The sequence below is a fragment of the Oryzias melastigma genome, linkage group LG7 (genome assembly GCF_002922805.2).
Source record: "Oryzias melastigma strain HK-1 linkage group LG7, ASM292280v2, whole genome shotgun sequence".
In the NCBI taxonomy this organism is placed as follows: Eukaryota; Metazoa; Chordata; class Actinopteri; order Beloniformes; family Adrianichthyidae; genus Oryzias; species Oryzias melastigma.
Window position 1 is genome coordinate 26,572,789 of NC_050518.1, and position 19,019 is coordinate 26,591,807.

At 40.3% G+C, this 19,019-nt stretch overlaps 1 protein-coding gene across 8 annotated transcripts in view; it reads right to left on the minus strand.

Annotated features, from left to right (window-relative positions):
- The window catches only part of csde1 (cold shock domain containing E1, RNA-binding), a 27,967-nt gene extending 9,828 nt beyond the window's left edge, over window positions 1-18,139 (minus strand). Inside the window, exons 1-13 of one of the 8 annotated variants that reach the window (XM_024293716.2) lie at window positions 17,983-18,139; window positions 10,834-11,474; window positions 6,601-6,789; window positions 5,990-6,188; window positions 5,740-5,906; window positions 5,206-5,292; window positions 3,602-3,699; window positions 3,452-3,533; window positions 2,996-3,124; window positions 2,777-2,902; window positions 553-768; window positions 305-475; window positions 25-204 (exon numbers count right to left, since the gene is read on the minus strand). In XM_024293716.2, coding sequence (XP_024149484.1) covers window positions 25-204; window positions 305-475; window positions 553-768; window positions 2,777-2,902; window positions 2,996-3,124; window positions 3,452-3,533; window positions 3,602-3,699; window positions 5,206-5,292; window positions 5,740-5,906; window positions 5,990-6,188; window positions 6,601-6,759 — 1,614 coding nt within the window. In that variant the 5' untranslated portion in view covers window positions 6,760-6,789; window positions 10,834-11,474; window positions 17,983-18,139. Of the gene's footprint in view, window positions 1-24; window positions 205-304; window positions 476-552; window positions 769-2,776; window positions 2,903-2,995; window positions 3,125-3,451; window positions 3,534-3,601; window positions 3,700-5,205; window positions 5,293-5,739; window positions 5,907-5,989; window positions 6,189-6,600; window positions 6,790-8,222; window positions 8,243-10,833; window positions 11,475-17,982 lie in introns of those variants that run through there. The other 7 variants (XM_024293715.2, XM_024293714.2, XM_024293713.2 and 4 more) reach the window with 7 other exon arrangements.
- Between the last annotated feature and the right edge of the window lie 880 nt (window positions 18,140-19,019).

The window sequence follows — 19,019 nt, forward strand, 5'->3', positions numbered from 1 at the left end:
TAAATATAAAAGTGTTTTATTCACATTTGTGCCAGCTGGTACCTTCTCCTTGGCCTTGGTGGGGCTGGCATTCTTGTTGGTTACAACTACTTCCTTCTCCACCACACCCACAAAGCGCTGCTCAGACTGGGTGTGGAAGGACACCGTTCCTTTGGGGAGCTTCTTGATGCGCACGGCGTGGTTCCTCTGCGCTGAAAGCATGTCCTGAAAGGCACACGGCTGTCACTTTGCATCCACGGGTCAGCAGGAAGTAAATGAAACCAGTGCTAATGCACTTGCTCAAACCATTCCAAATAATACATACTTTTGTGTAAAGCTTATTAACGGGACCTACAGGCACAACAGTGAACTCCACTTCATCTGAGATATGCAGTTGGGTCTCCTCCAACACCTCACTGAAGTGAAAGAACATCCTGGCATCCCGATCCACACACTTGATGAAGCCAAAGCCGTCCCGAATGGCAGCAATCACCCCCTGAAACCAGAAACATACCAGAGTTTGACAGGTTCACCATAATGGGGTTCAAACAGACGCCGTCCTGCAGGTCCAACCATTTCACGAGACTCTTTAGTGAAGTTAAAAGTATCTGGGAAGATATCGATGTTGGTGGCTCTCTCCAACTTGTCCCTGCGATCAGTGGAGATGTTGAACTGAACGTGGTCTCCTTCCAGAAGAGTCACTTTGGACTTGGTGTCCTTTTCTCCAAATGGTAATTCCTTGTCAGTAAACCCAACTCTTGCAGTTATGCGACCAGGAAGCGGATCGTTCTGCAGAAACAGAGCAGAGACCATGTTGTCACAGGTTGATTTTAAGCCGTAACCAGCATGGGGCTTAGGTCAGTACAGAAGTCTGCAACCTGCAGCTCCAGATCCACATGTGTCTCTTTTATGTCTCCATGGTGGCTCCTTAGTCAAACCTAAAATAAGTCATGGAGACTGCTGACCCAGACATGTTGACCGTCAGAGTCAGCAGCTCCTGATAATGACTGTCTAACAAAACTACCTAAAGAAAACAAATAAACAAAGTCCACAAACTAAGACTACCAAGATCCAACCCCAAACTAAAATAACAAAACCCAGCAGAGTAAGACTGATGAGGACAAAGAGGGGGGAAAGAACAAAAAAATAAATAAAAGTAAAATAGCATTGTTTTAAATTTAGAATGACCCAATTAGCACTTTAAATTTAGATGAGTTAAATGTATAAATTGATGTCTGAGGTTCACATAGATGATAAACTATGTAGGTTTTTACATCCTGTTGACCTGAAGACGTCTTGTTTGATCAACTCTACCTCCAGAATGAACAAATTTTATACACAAACTAGGGATGTCACGATCAGGTTTTCTTGGGCCCGATCCGATTCCGAGTCATTTGATTTTGTGTATCTGCCGATAACGAGTCCCGATCCAATACTTTTATAAGACATTTAAAACATGAATAAATTGCATAAACAGATTAGTGTTGTCCCTCATTTATATTTCAATAACATTCTTTTATAATTAAAAACTTCAATAAAACACTTCTGTGAAGTATCTTTAATAAACAAGTAAAAATACAGCAAATATAAACTAGGAAAAAAATAACAATTTTCTTGTTATATAAGTGATAATTAGTCATGTGATAAAGTGACTTTAGCTTTAACATCTTTAGAGCTATTGAACATTTTTGACCAAATGTGATTCCTGTCCTCATTTAAAATTCTTAAAAATAAATTATGACTTTATTTTAGCATAAATTTGATGAGTGTTCATGAATAGCTGATATAATTATTGGTTTTAATTTATTAGTTTTATTTATTTAGTTATTTTTAAGATTATGTGCTTATTTTTTAAGTTCTTAAGACATCACTTTTTCTGTTTTTACTACCACAGTAGTTAATTTTTCTTAACTTTTATTTCTCTGTCAGATAAATAAAACAGGCATATCAAAGGACAGCTCGGGTCCTAAGGAGTTAGCATTTAGCCGTTAGCAGCTGCTGTGTAGCCATCTGTCTGCAGCATGAAGACCTTCACATTAAAAAGAAACAAAAACTGTCTTTTTTCTGTTGAAATGCTTTTAGAGGTTGTTGTTTGTGTTATGACAACAGAGACACTTGCTGTCAGGTTAAAGCGGTTTTAAGAGTCATTGGTCCAGGAAGTTAGCTTTTTAGCTAGCTTTGTTTACGTTAGCCATGTGCTAGAGCTGCTGCCGTTTTCTGCTGCGTTTTCTGGTGATGATATTTTGTGATCTGTTCATGACATGCAGACTCCACTGAAATATATAGCGCTGATCATAATGAGACTAAATAAAATATCCAATCCTGATCAGACAAAGGAGTCCAATTTCGATCAAGTCCTCAACCACGTGATCAGGCCCGATTTCCGATCACTTGATCGGATCAGGACATCCCTAATACAAAGAAAAAACAGTGATCTTTTATTAGTTAAAAGCACATATCTTATGCTTCACAACATTGGTTCCTAGCTGTCCAGAGCTGCACTGAGATTATCCTGTTTGGTACAGAGCATCTTTTATTTTGAAAATAAGTAAAAAAAAAAAAAGAAATCACATTTTTAAGAGATGCTAGGTTCTTTTTATATTTTTGCTGTTGTTTGTGCCCAAAAATAGACATAATTCATATTTATAATTAAAAATAAGAAGATGATTAATGCAAATCCAGATTTCTTAAAGGCTTAAATAAGACTTCTAGGTTTTGATCAGTAGAAATCGACCCCAAATGACTCTTTTACTGTTAAAGGGTGCCGACCCCTGGGTTAGTAGAAAAGCAGACTTGCCTGATTTTTACTGGGAACCTTGGGAATTACTTTGACAACACTTCCTTCAAACTGTTCAATGCTGATGTCCTCAAAGATGACCGTTCCCTGAGGTAGCAGCCTCACATCCGTAGCCACTTCCTTACCCTGTTGAACACGGAGAAGTTCATGTGCGTTAAGACGAGCAGAAGTTTGATGCTGCATCTGCGGTGAAATCTCAGAACAAATGGAGACGTTTACATTTCTGTCTTTAATGGTAAACTCCACATCATCTCCAGCCTGGAGAGCCTCCAGGTCGCCCCTGAACTCGCTGTAGTGGAAAAAGATCTCCTTCACAGCATCTGCTCTCTCGATGAACCCAAAAGCCTCCTGGAAGAGAACATCACCTCCATCGGTCAAGTCTGTCAGACTCAACGTGATCTCAACAGTTTAACGACAACTCTTCAACCGCTAATGTAATTCAGACACACTGAAATCTGAAAAAAGCCGTTTTTACTGATAAGCAACACAAGTGTTGACATATTTAATGTAAACCAGCTGATTCGGACATAGAAAAAAGCGGCTTAGTGCCGATGTGCAACACTAAGCTAACATACAGGATGGGAGCTTCTCCATGTTAGAATCCACTGGAATTGCTTCCAATGGTTTTTCAAATGGAAATCACATGTAAATGTAGAAATGAACGTTTGTCCTTACCTTCGTCGCACACACCACCCCCTGACACCTCGTCTGCTTTTTCTTGACGAGCTGAATGTTGCGCGCACTGACTGCACCAGTACTGTAAGAGAAGCAAGAGCATGAAGAGAGGCCTGGAAGCCGCCGGGCCGGGGCCGCCATTGGACTCACTTCTTGTTGGTGTCCATGTAGAAGCTGACTTTGTCACCCGTCTCCAGCTGGATGCTCCCTTCCACGTCGTCGGGAGTATAAGTTAGATAAAAAACTTCCTGCAGAGGAACAACACGGTGAAAGGAGAATTCAAATGCACGTCCAGCCATTTTAATGCTGCATTCACACCGAACGCGGCAGGCGCCTCAAATTCACGTCGGCCGCCTCTTTTGACGCCTGTCAAATTACCTGCTCAACACCTTGAAGCTCCTGCCGCAGAGCAACCACTGAAGTTGTTCTGGAATTAATTCGTTGCCACATCATGGATTTTGCTGAGCGAGAAGTTTGGGTTTATACGTTTTGGAGAATTCTACAGAGACAACGGCAAGAACATCGCTGTGTTTGTTTTCACCAGATCCTTCAGAGTCTCTCTGGTTCTGTGTATGTCCCTCTTGAACTGAGAGCTGCACCTGATGACCATTTTAAACGTTACTTCAGTCTGTCTGTGGTCCAGTTTCAGCTTTAACGATAGAGGGGGGAAATAAAAATAAAACGGGGGGGAGGGGGTCTTTTTATTGTTGTCTTGTTGAAAATAAGAAAAACATAAGAGAATGAAGCTAGAGCAGTTCAGCGCGCTACAATGGCTCTCTCTCGCAGCAGATCTCTGGGCTGCTGGGCAGCTAACCTGTCAGAATGGGCAGTAGGGATGTCCCGATCTGATCACATGATCGAAAAATCGGCCCGATTGTGTGGTTGATGACAATCGATATCGGATGTTGTCCCCCGATCAGTATCTGACATTTTATTTATTCTTATTATGATCAGCGCTTTATATTTCAATATTATTCCGGACAAATACTCAACTAGAAGTCTCCCTGTCATGAACAGATCACAAAATGTTATTCCTATAAAATGCAGCAGCAGAATAACGCAGGAGCTCCAGCAGAAGGCTAACAAAAACAATTCAGTCAAGCTAGCTAGATGATCTGAGATTCAGACTTCCGGGATCACCAACTCTTTTGAAAACACCTTAAACTGACAGCAAGTGTCTATTGGTTTGTCTTGACACAAACAACAACCTCTAAAGGCAACAGAAACAGAAAAGACAGTTTTTGTTTGTTTAATGTTGAGCTCTTGGTGCTGCAGAGGAGCTGCTAACTGTGGTAAGCTAAGTGCTAGCTCTGTGATTTAACTCCTGAAGACCTGAGCTGTTCTTCCATCCAGCTCAATGAGCTCTGTGACGGGTTAGCAGTGTATCCATCTATCTATCTATCATGTAACCCGCTTTCGCCCAACAGTAACTGGGACAGTTTCCAGGAACCTAGCGCCCCACAACACCCCCCACCCCGTGGGTTGAGAAAATGGATACAAGTTCATGACAAAAATCCTCACATCGAGCCGCCATTTTGAATGTTTATTTCTTCTTCTTGATCTAGTCACTGAAAAACATCACATGCCAAAAGCAGAGTCCCTGATTGGTTGACGTGCCGCATTCAACTTGTCGCGGCGCACCGTGGTAGATCACCTCTTTACATTGACTTAACATTTAAACTCAACTCCTTCGCCGCGCCGGCCACGTTCGGTGTGAATGCACCATAACACAAAATCCATTCTGATGGTCTCACCCCATTTCTTTCATAGCAGACACTGCCTGTAGGCGCCTGGCCAGGAGCGGACTTTCCATTCAAATGCAGCGGGATTGATGAAACCACCTGGAGTCAGAGTCACAGGTGGAGGCCATTAAGGAACATCTTTGTCAGGAATGTTCTCACGCCACACAGCCCACAAACACACTGCTGACATGATGAATGAAAGGGTGCGGATGAAAAGTGCCATGACTTAGTATGAGGAATGGAGGGAGGGGCAATGTTTTGATCTTTAAAAGGTAAAATAAAAAAAAAACAGCACCCCCTATAGGTTAGTGTGAACTTCAACAATCGTCATGACAGGCTGATTGCCGTCGCTCACTTTCTCCAATAAAAGAAGCAAAAGTCTAAATCATCCCGACGTCTCCTGACATTCATCAGGTCCAACAGAAACACACATGCTCGGATCAGTTTGGCTTTCAAAATAAAAGTAAAACAGAAGAATTCTCTGTTGGCCATTTGTGCGAAGCTGACAGACAACAACAAAACAAAAATAAAATGGTGTTCCTTAACTGGATGAATATAACCATGCAGCACAGTAAAGGGATAGGCGTGCAGGTCTGGCCCCACCTGGCCTGAGATGCGCTCCTCTGGCAGCACTTCTGGCTTTATCTTTAGCAGCTTCACTGCTATGGGCTTGCCAGTGCGCCTGTCAGAGGAAACCTCAAACTCTACATCATCTAGAAGACAGAGAAAAAAAATTGGTGAAATATGGGAGTTCAGTGGAGCAACCTTAAAACTGCAGATCGTTCTAGACATTCACCTCCTATTTTAAGGTCCTGCAGATTGCCATTGTACTGGGAGCAGTGGAAGAATAGACGAGCTTGACGTTCAGAGCACTGGATGAACCCGTAAGAGGCCAGAAGCTTCTCCACCACGCCGGTCTCTCTGATGCCAGGACCACTGCCGTTGGCATACGCACTGTGTCCATTGTTATGGAGCATTCCAGGGTCAAAGCTCATCTACAGACAAATACAACAGATTAACGTGCATCAAAGATGTCCAGCTGTTTTAGGAATATCTGGGCATGAGTGAGGTGCAATATTGAAGCATCAATTGAGAAGTGAAATAAAAACTGAAAGATTAAAGTGCGTAGTGAACACACCAAGCAAAAAAAAAAAAAAAAAAAACAGCTCGCACACAATTCATCAACCTTTGTTCAGAGCATCAAGGAAAGGTTCTTTCATGCAGTTGTAGGTGGATGTTCTTTCACTGCCATCAACAAACCAGTGACTATGCTGTGAAAAATGAGAAACTACACAAACACTGCCATTAGACTCGCTCCCTTCAAAATAAAAACATGCCGTTAGCTTCAGTCACACAAACAAAAAGGCAGCTTGATCAGCACGCGCGCCACTGAGCTTTTCCTCTTACAGATCTCTGATACAAGGGACTCCGCTTGTGTTTTTTACTTCCTGGATGGGGATGGCAAGAGATGGAGGAGGAGCGAGGAATGGGCATGGGACCGGTAGAGGGATATGAGGCAGAACCAGTGCTGCGAGCCACTGGGGGTTCAGAGGAGCCCCTTTCCATTTCTGACACAGGGCTTAGGACAGGAATATGCTGTGGGAAAGAAGCCACAGCTTTAAAAAGAACGCGCATTCACTCTGCCTAAACACTTTCTTTCCAATTAGAAGGTTTATAGACTAGGGAAAAATTGTTCGGTTAAACAAATCAAGAATTTCACATGTGTTTCCAGCGGATCCATTCCAGTATAATGTTTGAGAAAAACCACAATCTAAAATCCTCTGGAGAATTGCATGGTAATATCAGGACAGACAAGAAAGTTGCTTTAAATAATAAAAACTGCAAATACGATGTTCTACAGAAAAATGAAACAATTCTGGAAAAATAAAAATCATCTTTTGTAGTTAAACTGACGCAGCTTAAAAGAGTGATTCTACTAGAAGGTTAAACAAAAGTTTTCAAGGTGGAAATTTGAGAAATGCAAAGATCACAGCCGAGCGTCTGTAGTGGACAGTTGGTGATGGATTATGGGTAATGACTGGGATCCCAGAGCAGCCTCCGTGCTTCACTTTGTACACTTAAAAACAAAAAAAAAAAACTCAAAAAGAAAGAAAGTTAAAGACGGCGGTAACAAACAAATCGGTTGGCCGCGTTTGGGCATTTTCCCACTTCAGGTCATTTTAGTCGCGTTTTAGTTCAGAGTTGAAGCTGAAGATGTTTTGGGAACACTTGGGAGTGACAAGCCCACAGCTTGGATTACTTTGAAGTAGTGCTGCCACAAACGATTATTTCAATAGTCGACTAATCACTGATTATTTTTTCATTAGCTTTAAACTAACTAAAAACTAGATGTATAGCATTACCTTCAATAATACTAGTGTGAATGTTGTAAGCTGAATTTGGCTGCTGAAGATACTAGTGCTGATAGCTGAAAATGCTGAAGCTGATAGCTTGCTAAAATATTAGCTCAATGCCAAATTAGCCTAAAAAAATCCTAAATTAGCCAAAATAGCTAGCATGCAGCTGAAATATCAGCTAAACTCCAAAATAGCCTAAAAACCTTAATAAATGCCAAAAACAGTCCAAAAAACTAGCAGAATGCCATTATAATGTTCACCTTTACTACACCCTGACTCCATAAAATATGAAGTAACGACTAATCGACTATTAAATTAGTCGTCCATTTACTTTAATAGTCGATTAGTCGACTAATCGTGGCAGCCCTACTTTGAAGTGATATAAAAGCATGTTTAAACATAATGTGGTTTAAACCGACTGAAGTTTTCTATCTTATAGAGCAAAGACAAAAAAAAAATGACAATAGGTAAACGAAGGGAGAGAAGAAGCTCTCCAAGAACATGATACTTCCAACTTCAGCAGAACCCCTCTGCTCCTAGAGGCTAGACTGGGGAGCCCAACAGGGATGACAAAATAATAGGCCATTCACAGCAAAGATGCAGGGCAAGATGGGTGGATGGGTGTTCGATGGGGTCGGGCAAGTAGAAAAGAGGCGTAGCAGTAAAACTTACAGATCGGCCATATGGTGACAGGCTGACTCCAATAGGGGGCGTGCTGCTCAGGTCAGCACTAACAAATGCAGCGGGTGGCGACGCAGGCAAGGTAAACTCAACAAAGCCTTTCCAGGGGCTGCCCATATTTTCCCATAAACTCGGATCAACCTCGCTGAACTTGATAACTGGTTTGAATTTTGCTCGACTGTAAAACTACGCAATCACCCAATGATACACCGCTGGATGTCTGCAAGGGTGAAAAGAGGAACATACATCACGGGTAAGCCAGGTATGTTAGCTGCTGTGCCAGGTATCTCAGAGGGCCGTAAACTCCAGTGGAAGGATGAAAAACGGAGGAAAAAAAAGGGGGGGGGGGCTTAGGAAAGGGTTCAGGTTGAGAGCAGCCCTGCTTTTTTAAACTAACGTGCATTACTAATCTGCTGTGGCGGTTTAAAAATATTCTCATCAAGAAGAAAGAGGAGTCAAACACACAAGGCGAAATGCATTTTTTTACTTCAATTTGACTGGATTGTAATCTGTAAAGTGCTGCTCTAAAATAATCCCATGGGTGACGCCTTTTAAAGAAAACTTAACACAAAACTAATTTATGAAATCATTAATCAAACTGACTTTTAATGAAGGCTCAGGAAATGTGCTCCACAAGTTTAGATACTGGAACAGAGACTGAAAATGGATGAATACCTTCAGAGTTCCAGCAGGCAAATTCTGTTCATGCCCAAAGAGAACTATGGAGGCCTGTAGGTATTTATGCACTTTACATCATTTAGAACCATTGACTGTATAAAAGAACTGAACTGTTTCAAACAGGAAGTGGCTGCAAGAAGCCACAATCCCATCGACTTCTACAGAAGTCACAATACTATTTTTTTTCATTAAATATTTTTTCATTATCACAAGTTATAAACTGACCAATCATGTGGTGCCACTGGCCCCCAGCTCGAATGTTTGACGGATCCTCCTGAGCCTGCTTTCAGTGGAAGGGGTGTGGACTTAACAGTAGTTGCCATAGAAACATCGACTTTCGCCTGGCTCCAACATGGCGACATCCATATCGTGGAAAAAATTGTGACCAAATTGATATTAATTCAACTGGAGCCAGATGTAAGGTCTTTTCTCAGTCACTCTGTCCAGTTCTCGTATACAGTCAATGTTTAGAACAATTGTCCCCAACCCCGGGCCTAGGGACCAGTCGATGGGACAGTTGCTATCAAACCTCAAAAAAAAAAAAAAAAAGTTCACTACCTATATTTTTTCTTTTTTTTTTCTAATTCGATTCTGAATGAAGTTTCTTTTGGAAAACAACTCGATTCAATACCACATCTGACTCATTCTTTATGTGTCAAGATTGAGTCGAAATTATATATGTTAGCAGCAGCGCCGACTGCTAAACTAAAACCCCCAGACTAGAAAGTTTCCTTTGACGGAAAAGATCCCGAGAGGAAACGGATAACGAACCTTAGACTTAAAAATAAAGCTGCACCTAATAGACAAAACAAGGAGTCTTTACTCCAAATATGGATTCATTGCAACAGTTGTTTCCACAAACCAAAATAATAGTGAAGAAATTTTTAGCAACTGGCTGCTCAAAATGACATTTAGAAAATACTAGATTTTGTAACCAGGTTTTTCCTCTGTATCTTATCACACCTTTAACTTCACACAAGGCTGAACTTAGTGTCCTTTTTTTTTTCACTTTGTTATGGGTTAATTGGAAAATCTAAAATCACATTTTAATGGTTCCTACATAAAATCTCGCTTAAACAGATATTTTTGGTATGGTCGAGCCAGAGTGGGATTATATAAATTTGCTTCCTCCCACTCCCTTTCAGGGAATCTCTTAATGTTAACTTATCCTGTGCTTGCCATGTCTTTATAGATGCAAAGTTCTGATGATTGTATTGCACATGAATTAACTTTTTTTTTCTTCTTGATTGCTTGAAATAAACAATTTCTAATCTATTATTTTACAGGATGAATATAAACGATACCCTCTAGAATTAACGGAAACTGGACAATAAGGCCCAATCCGAAATCTTCAATTTTCCCTACCCCTCCATTTGAAGGGGTGTTTTAAGTACGTAGTATGCGTCTAGAATATATATATATATATAGTTTTTTTTTTCTTTATATGCAGACTCTCTACGTAGAAGGATACAAAGTCCTTCAATGCGAGGGTAAACTGTGTCGCGCTGAGAAGCTCTTTTCTTCACGTGGGTGCGCTTTGAACCACAGAAGTTTACATTAAAATGTAGGTTATGAATTTTTGTTGTAGCGTGACCTTTACAAGTTGTCAAACCGATGTTATGTATATTCAAGCCCTGGAAGCTCCGCGCTATCACTAGCAGACTGTCAATTATTGGTGATGTCATCAAACTAACGTGACATCCGAATTATGAGACACGATTTGTCATAACTCTTCGTTTGGAGAGCTACGTGAAGGATAAGGGAAGAATTTGGAATTGGCCCAGAAAAACTTTTTTTTTTTTAAATGGACGTGAATATATTGTCTGCCATGAAAGCGGTCCATGCCCTGACACAGGTTGGGGAACACTGACTTGGAGGAGACATTGGAGTTGTTGCAGACAGAGACGGTGGAGTCGAGACTCACCTTCTATGGCTGTCTTGTATCTTGCAGTTCTTTGGAGCTGGATGCCTTTGCAGATGTCTTCTCACACACAGTTTAACACACACACTAACAGGTTTCTGGCACAAGTACTAGATGGTTGGAAAAAGTAAAAAAAAAAAATGGAAAAAAATTGGGGGAGAAATCTAACACACAGAGGCAATCGCAGGTGCAATATCACTGCTTCGAAAAAACGTACAAAGACTGAGGAAAATATAGGGGGACTGGGGAGACTATAGGGGTAAACTAGCGGATAGCAGCCCACTCCACACCTCCTTGGTGAGCTGGCGGTGTAGCGAGTATGAGGAGGGCTAAGAGCAGCGTTGGGACGTGTGCTTTGTCGAAGCTGTTGAGTAGGCACAAACTTCTGGTTTCAGATCAGTTTTCTTCCAAAAAAAAGGCTCGGATGCAGAGTTGCTTCTCTTCTACGTTTCAGTTGGGTCGATATTCTTTGGTCGTTTCAGGATTTGGTTTCTTCTGGTTTTAAATCCTTAAAGTGATCCCTTTGCTCCCACGTTTCTTCAGTGTTGTGATTATTCTGGGAGATTTTTCTTCAGTTTCGTTGTCGTGATCTGAACTTGAAGCAGTTGCGGATGGTAAGAAATTCAGTTCTGATTCACTTCATACTGTTGGGAAGAAGGAACACATTTGGTTAGAGAAACAGCCGCTTTGCCTCCAGAGCACAAACAGGTCAGCAGTGTGACTAAGAAACGTAGCTACTAAGGTTCATGTTTTCCATCACAAAGAAAAAACATAGAACATCATGAGTAAGGACTGGGCAATAAATCGATTTTATCAATTAATCTGTTGTTTAGGAAGATTTCTTTTTCGGAAATCGTGCTTCCCCCCCACCCTCGGCACCTCACTCTCTTGGGCTTTTGTTGTTCAGAGTAAAGTCAGTGTGCCCGTCTCTCACAAGCAAGGCGGCCACAATTGACTGTTCTTACAGTTGACTAATCACCGATTCCGATTAGTCGACTAATCGGGTCATGGACAAACCGGATGTAAAGTAGACATCTTAACCATCATTAGCTTTAAATTAACTAAAAATAAAGACAGTAAAGATGATAGTTTCTTAAACTTTAAATGAGCAATGAAGCTTCTTTCCTTCATTAATTTCTGGTATTAAAACACGACAACCATATTTTCCGAAGTACAAGTCGCAGTTTTTTTTCATCGTTTAGCCAGTGGTGCAACTTATACTCTGGAGCAACTTATTTGCGATTTTTTAAAATTTATTTTTAGACATCAATACGCTCATATATTTGTTTTTTTCCAGGTAAACACTGGCTGTCTTTTAGCGCTCGTTTCTGCTAACAACCACTATATCAGGGGTCTCAATTCAGCCGGGGGCCACAGGAGGCAGAATCTAGGTGAGGCTGGGCCGCATCAGGATTTTCACAAGAAAATCGCTGAAAAACATTCCAGTGTTCTCAAATATCTTTATTTTTAACACAAAATAATGAATGACATGTATAGATCTTTGTGTGTGTTGATTTATATATATAAAAAAAATAAGGGTAGTTAATGTCCGTTTCTGAAATAGTTTATATTGAAGATTAAATTTAAGGTATATTGCTAGGGGGTAGGATTAGAAAATGTTTTTTAAACTTCTTCCTACTCCATTTCAAACTACATAATAGAGGTGTAATGGTTTTATTTATAATGTATATATAATTTTCTGTTGTTGTTTTCTTGTTTTTTACCATGTACATTTAAAGATGAATAAAAAACCAAATAAATTTGTAATAAATAAATAAAATAATAATAATGACCATACAACAGATACAGACACCTAAAGAAACCACATATTGACTGACTAGAGAAAACTCATTATTTTTGTTCAGTTTCAAATGTCTGGGTTAACAGATCCTCCTTCAGAGTTAGAAAAGCCCCGGTACCGAGAAAATCTTTGAAGGATTTCACTTTTTGTAGAACTCTCCTCACAATAAATAAATCTGACCTACAGTGGTGAACAGAAGTGTTGGTACCCCTCAGTTATAGAAGGACAAACCCACAATTCTCACTGAAATCACTTGAAACTTACAAAAGTAACAATAAATTAAAAAATATTGAAAATTAAACAATCAAAATCAGCAATCAATTTTGAATTGTTGATTAACATAATTATTTAAAAAAACAAAGTAATGAAAAAGGCCTGGACAAAAATGATGGTACCTCAATAAAAGATTGAAAACTATCTGACCAGAGTGACATGATTAACTCAGGTGTGTCCTTTAATTCACATCACAGGTGTTTTATTTATTGTTACTTTTGTAAGTTTTGAGTGATTTCAGTGAGAATTGTGGGTTTGTCCTTCTTTAACTGAGGGGTATGAACACTTTTGTCCACGTCTGTATGTGTCTTCCATTCATTGGAGGTGTGGGGTGCTCGCGCATGCACCGGCTGCATCAGTGCGCATTCGGGAGCTGCTTTCAATGGGGGTTCTATTCAAACTCGCGTAGCAGAATATCGGACTTCTATCGCGTTTACATGGACTGGAATGCGCGCCGACACAGCCGGTGTGTGAACCTTAAAAGTCACAGACACGCGCACGCAGGCGCGAGCCAAGCTCGGGATCACATGTCTGACAGGCGGGTGCCGCGGATCCCCGCGCGGGGCAGGCTACAGGTTTGCGGCTCGGAGCTTGTGGAGTTCTGGTTAGGAACAGCCAGCACGTCAAAAAACCGTATTCCTCGACATCATATATGTCTCTCATTCATTCTGAGAGAGACATCCACAGACGGACCTTGTAGCCCCTTCGACACGCGGCGCGGCGACAGAAACCCATTTTTTGACGAGCCGCGAGCAGCAAATTCCCCGTGCGGGGCACGAGAATTTGTCACACAAATTGCGTTTGGTGCTTCCTGGCTCCTCCTCCGCCCAGCTGATTGGAGGAAGGAATGAATGATAGACGGAGGTACTGGACTGCCCGCCGATGTCCTGCCTCCAGAGTCATATACCTCGACGTGATTGGTTCGTTCAGCTCCGCACACAACAACTGTCATTCATATCAATCCTGCGGGCCGCACGAACAGTAATCTTTCATATGAAGACGCGGGCCACGAGTTTGAGACCCCTGCACTAGAGGGCCGAAGTATTTCCTACTAACAGCGCCAGAAGAAGGAAGTGTTGTCCAAAACGAACATGGAAGAGAATCTGATTGTTTTCCCATTAAACCTTTATATTTTTCTTATATAGATCAAACGATCAGTATTCTTTTATTTCTTTATTTTTTTTTAGCTACGATGGGCTTGGCGAATTTGTTCTAAAAACGTCACTTTTCTTCTAAAAGTGCGACTTATACTGCGGAAAATACTGTAAATCAAATGAGGTCGGCATCGGAACAAAGAACTATTTTTTTACAAAAGAAAAGTTTTGCTCTCACTGACTCAAATATTTTAAAAAGTGAATGTTTTTAGCTCAACGCTCACAACTTTGTTGAACTTTACTACACTCTGACTCTATATAATATAAGGTAACGACTAATCGACTATTAAATTAGTCGTCAACTATTTCAATAGTCGATTAGTTGACAAATCGTGGCAGCCCTACTCACAACCATCAGATGTTAAAATGTCAGCCAGCAAAGGAGAGCTTCTTCCAAAAACAGGAACATTTTCTACAGTTATATGGAACTGGTTCAGTTTTGTGACTTCAAACTTGGGGCAACAAACCACACACTGGAGTATGACAAATTTGTTTCAACACCTGAAACAGAGGCAGTCTGTCAAGTAGGAGAAGAGAATCTAAATTCTTCCCCTTCGGCTTCTCCCTACCCCTCCAATTGTACAGGCATTTGTAGGGGTAGAGGTGTCTGAAACGGTTTAACGCGTATGGACTTTTGAGTGCGTATCCCTCTGCCACGAGGGTGATCTGTGTCGCGCTGTGCCGTGGAGGAGAAACTTATTTCTTCTTGTGGGTGTGCTGTGAAGCACAAGTTCACGTTTAAATTTCAGTAATGACATTCTGTCTTAGCATGACTTTTTCAAGATATAAAACCGATGCTCTTGGGTATTTCCTGAGCGCTGGAAGCTACGGGCTAACATACATGATTGGTAAATAATGACTTCATCGAGGGCTAGTGTCATCTGAAGCTGAAGACACCATTTTTCCATAACTCTCTGATGGGAGGGCTAAGTCGTAGGGGCAGAGGAAGTATTTGGATTCTGCATCTCTTTATGAGATGCTAAAGCTAGCGGCAGCTCACGAAGCACTGCCAAAAGACAACCCACCAGAGGGGAAAATCACAGTGCCCCAGACATAGGACAGGTGTCTGGAGGAAAGTAAAAAGATCGCAGATGTGCTCATAATTTATATGGCTAAAAACATGGTGTCTACAGTGGAATACACCAGATTTCTTTACCAATTGAAAACTTTATATATGAGGCATGTATGAAACCTGGAGGGTGTGAGTTTTTACTTCCCAACAACCGCTGGCTGTACACTAGAACTGGTCCAAATAAGTTTGACATCATACATAGAAAATGGCTTACTTCCAGTTTCAACCAAATCAAGTCAATTCAGTCGCCTTTTTTTTTTTTTTAAGATACAGGCCATGTTTGAACCAAAAACTGTCAGTAAACAGTAATCAGTCTGAATCTACGTTTTAACTAATATTTCAGCTACATGCTAGCTGTTTTGGCTAAGCCAAGTTTTTTTTAGGCTAATTTAGCATTTAGAAAATATTTTAGCTGGCTATCAGCTTCAGCATTTTCAGCTATCAGCACTAACATCTTCAACAAATTCAGCTTCCAGCATTCACACTAACATTATCACACTAACATTATATATCTAGTTCATTATTATGTCAAAAAAACTAAGGTTTTAAAGTTTTAAATGTAGTTTTAGAGTGTTCAATAAATGTTTATCCTGTTCGGCCCGCGACCTAAGGTGTGTTTGGATTTTGGCCTTTTGTGTGATTGAATTCGACACCCCTGGTTTACATGATCAATGTGAATCAGCTGAATGTGACGTGGAGAAACCTGGCTTTTCATAACACCTTCGCACCAATATGCAACACATTACTAATATACAATGTTGCATAAAAAGCACAAAGACGCTTTTCTCCACGACAGAATCAGCTTACTTACATCATAAGACAGCACTTTACTGCTGTAAAGTGTTGCATATCAGCGAAAGGCTACTTTAGAATCCAATAGAATTACACTAACTGCGTAAATGGTTTAAGAATGATGGTAGTGAAAAGAGTGTAAACACTGGAGCTAAAGCTTCAGCGTAAAATGGTAATTTGAAAAATTATTATTTTTTTAAATAATCAAAATTGGAAATCAAATTTGGCGGGGAAAAAAATCTGTTTTTATTTTTTGGCTCTATTCCCCAGTCCCATCATGAGCACACACATGGCATATCAACACCAAAAACAAACAAGTAAACAAGATCTCAGCTAAAGTCACAAGACAAGCTAAAAACAGACCAACACTTTAGATCACAGCCCATCTCCTTATTCCTCAATTGTTTTGGACACAAGTTAATGTTTAGGAATTTAAACATTCCTCAAAGTATATTTAAAACTCCAAAGTGTTTTCTCCTCTAAGTTAAGAGCAGAATGTTGGTGACCTAAATACCTTCCTCAGTAAACAAGCTGGGTGAACTGCAGAGACAGCCATGATATGTCTCAATGACTGTGTCGCAACAGCACGGAGGGTTACTATGCCAGAGTGTGAAGACCACCAGAGGGAAATAAACATCACTTTTTTCTGTTAAACATGAAATACGAGATGTTTTTGCCCTCATATATCTCCACATAATACTTGTACATTTATTTACATAAAACATTACCAACTCACTGACACAAACACATCCACATTAACATTAATTGAAGAAAAGGAATACGCATAAATGGTTTATATTACAAAACAACAAGGTTCCCGGCTAACAGTGGAACCACAAACCTGACCAAACAGCCGTGACAGCCCGACCACGTGACTTCCCTACACTCCAGCCGCTTTGGCCCCTCGCGTTGGGATCAGCAAAGACGTCGGAATTAGATAACTATAGATTAAACCCCCGTTTTAAACTACAAATATATTTTTAAAAGTAGTGTATTTTGGGTTGATACTGCTTTATAAACGGCGCGAGATGGAAAAGTGTCCCGCCGTCTTAATGACCTTGCGTGGAGCGAAGCATATCCTGGCAGATTAGCCCTTTTTGCTAATGTTCTAGCTCCAACACGGAGAGTTTTTACCCCTTTAAGAAGAAAAACATGCCGTCTAATTTGCTTATCAGCTGCAGGGCAAAATGAAGGAGTAGTGCCACGTGTTTGTCTCCCCTCAGCCATGACGTTCAGCATCGAAAGATTCAAGCGTTGATAAACTTAAGAGGAAAAATTAGTAGATTTGTTTTTTCTTTTTTTTCCATAAGCGAGAGCTTTTTATAACAATCAACTCTTTACGGAATTTGTTCTTCTGGTCAAATGTGCGTTTTTAATATATCTGATCCACGCGTGACAAACAAATACTTTAAAAAACACGTCATAATTCCATATAATATCGGTCTGGGCCCTTTAAAGCGTGTTTAAGTATGCTTAGCATCAGCTTCTTTGGCTTTAATTTGGTGCAAAAAAACCCTATATTTTGAGAAATAAATTGTGAAATAAACAATAAAGCAAAACTAATACTAAAACTACTAATAAATGAATCCAACCCACCAATAACTGCGTTATTAGTATCGTAGAACGGTGACAAAGAAAATGATAGAGGCTAACGGGACTAGATAACAAAGAAGCTAGGTGTGGAACTAGCGCTCGAGTTTTATTAGTTGATATTTAAAGTCTTTAGGTGATTCCAGTCTCTGCTTCCAAACAAGTGTCTCCTAGTCGGCGTTCTGGATCCGACAACCATCGGTAAGAGTTTAGAAAAGCGTTTGGGTCATTTACAGCTAGGCCGCTAAAGATGCTAGGCGGCTAGCAGGCGCTAGCTTGGGCCCTGGTGTGATTTATATTGGGAGAAAACACGCTCGCCCCCACCCAGGCCCAGTAGCTGCGTGACTCCAAACGTCGCCCATTTCAAAAGATTAACCGGACAATCACAAGAAAACGGAAACCTAATACATTAAAAATACAAATTTTAACGTTTGGGCACGCAGGGCAAAATCTAACTTTAAAAAACTCACCCCAACAGCTTTCAGCACTGTCACCAGCGCCGCTAGAAGCAGCACGGCACATTACGTAGTGATTAGAGATGCAACTCTCGCGATATTTTACATCCTTACGCGGTGGGTTCCTTCAAAGCGTCCTGCTGGTTTTCCAGCCCTCCTCCTGCTGATGATTGACTTCAGCTGTTATTCTCCTACACAACCTCTATTTCACTACAAGAGGTCAATAGAAGAAATACACATTCATATTTAATTTACAATTATTTTACATCCATTTTTAGTAGTGATGGGCAGATTAAACTTTCTTGAAGCACTGAAGTCTTTCTTCCAATTGGTTCACTCCGAGCAATGCTTCATGAAGCTTCATTTGCTCTAGGGGGACATCTAGTGGACGCAGAAAATAACAGCAGAATTTGATCTATGGAATTTTGAAAAAAAACCCATGAATAAACCTGAGCAAAATAAAATTTACAAAACATATACGTTGCTGTATACTTTCTCTGAGTGTGTTTGCTTATTTATTGATACATTGATAAATAAATAAATAAACATGATTTTCTCATCCTCAAAGGAAAATTAGGAAATGATTAAAATTATTCATCATTTAAAGTGAGTATGGAAGGATTTAGATTTTATGGATGCTGGTGCTAAACCAGTAATTTAAAGGATGGGGAGGTTGTGGGTGGGTGGTGTGGGTGTGTTTAGCGGGAGGGTGTGGCCATGTAAACTAATTTGCCTGTTTAATAGTATTTTTCTTGGTCTACCGAACTTTTATTTTGTCACCAAGAATACAAAAGTGAGATATAAATGAACCTTAATGATTCCTTCAAACGGTATTGGTCTCTAAAGGGTGAAACAGGTGCTTCACTGAAAAATAAAACGTAAAAAAAGAAGAATTCTAAAAGCATATACCTGTGACAAAGTTTTGTCACAGGGTGAAGGGTTTAGATAATGTTCTACTTAGTAGTATTTAGATCAGGTCAGTGTGTTTATAGGACAGACTATTTGTTTTATTATTTATATTATTTTTGTTATTCCTCTAAATCTCCAGACTC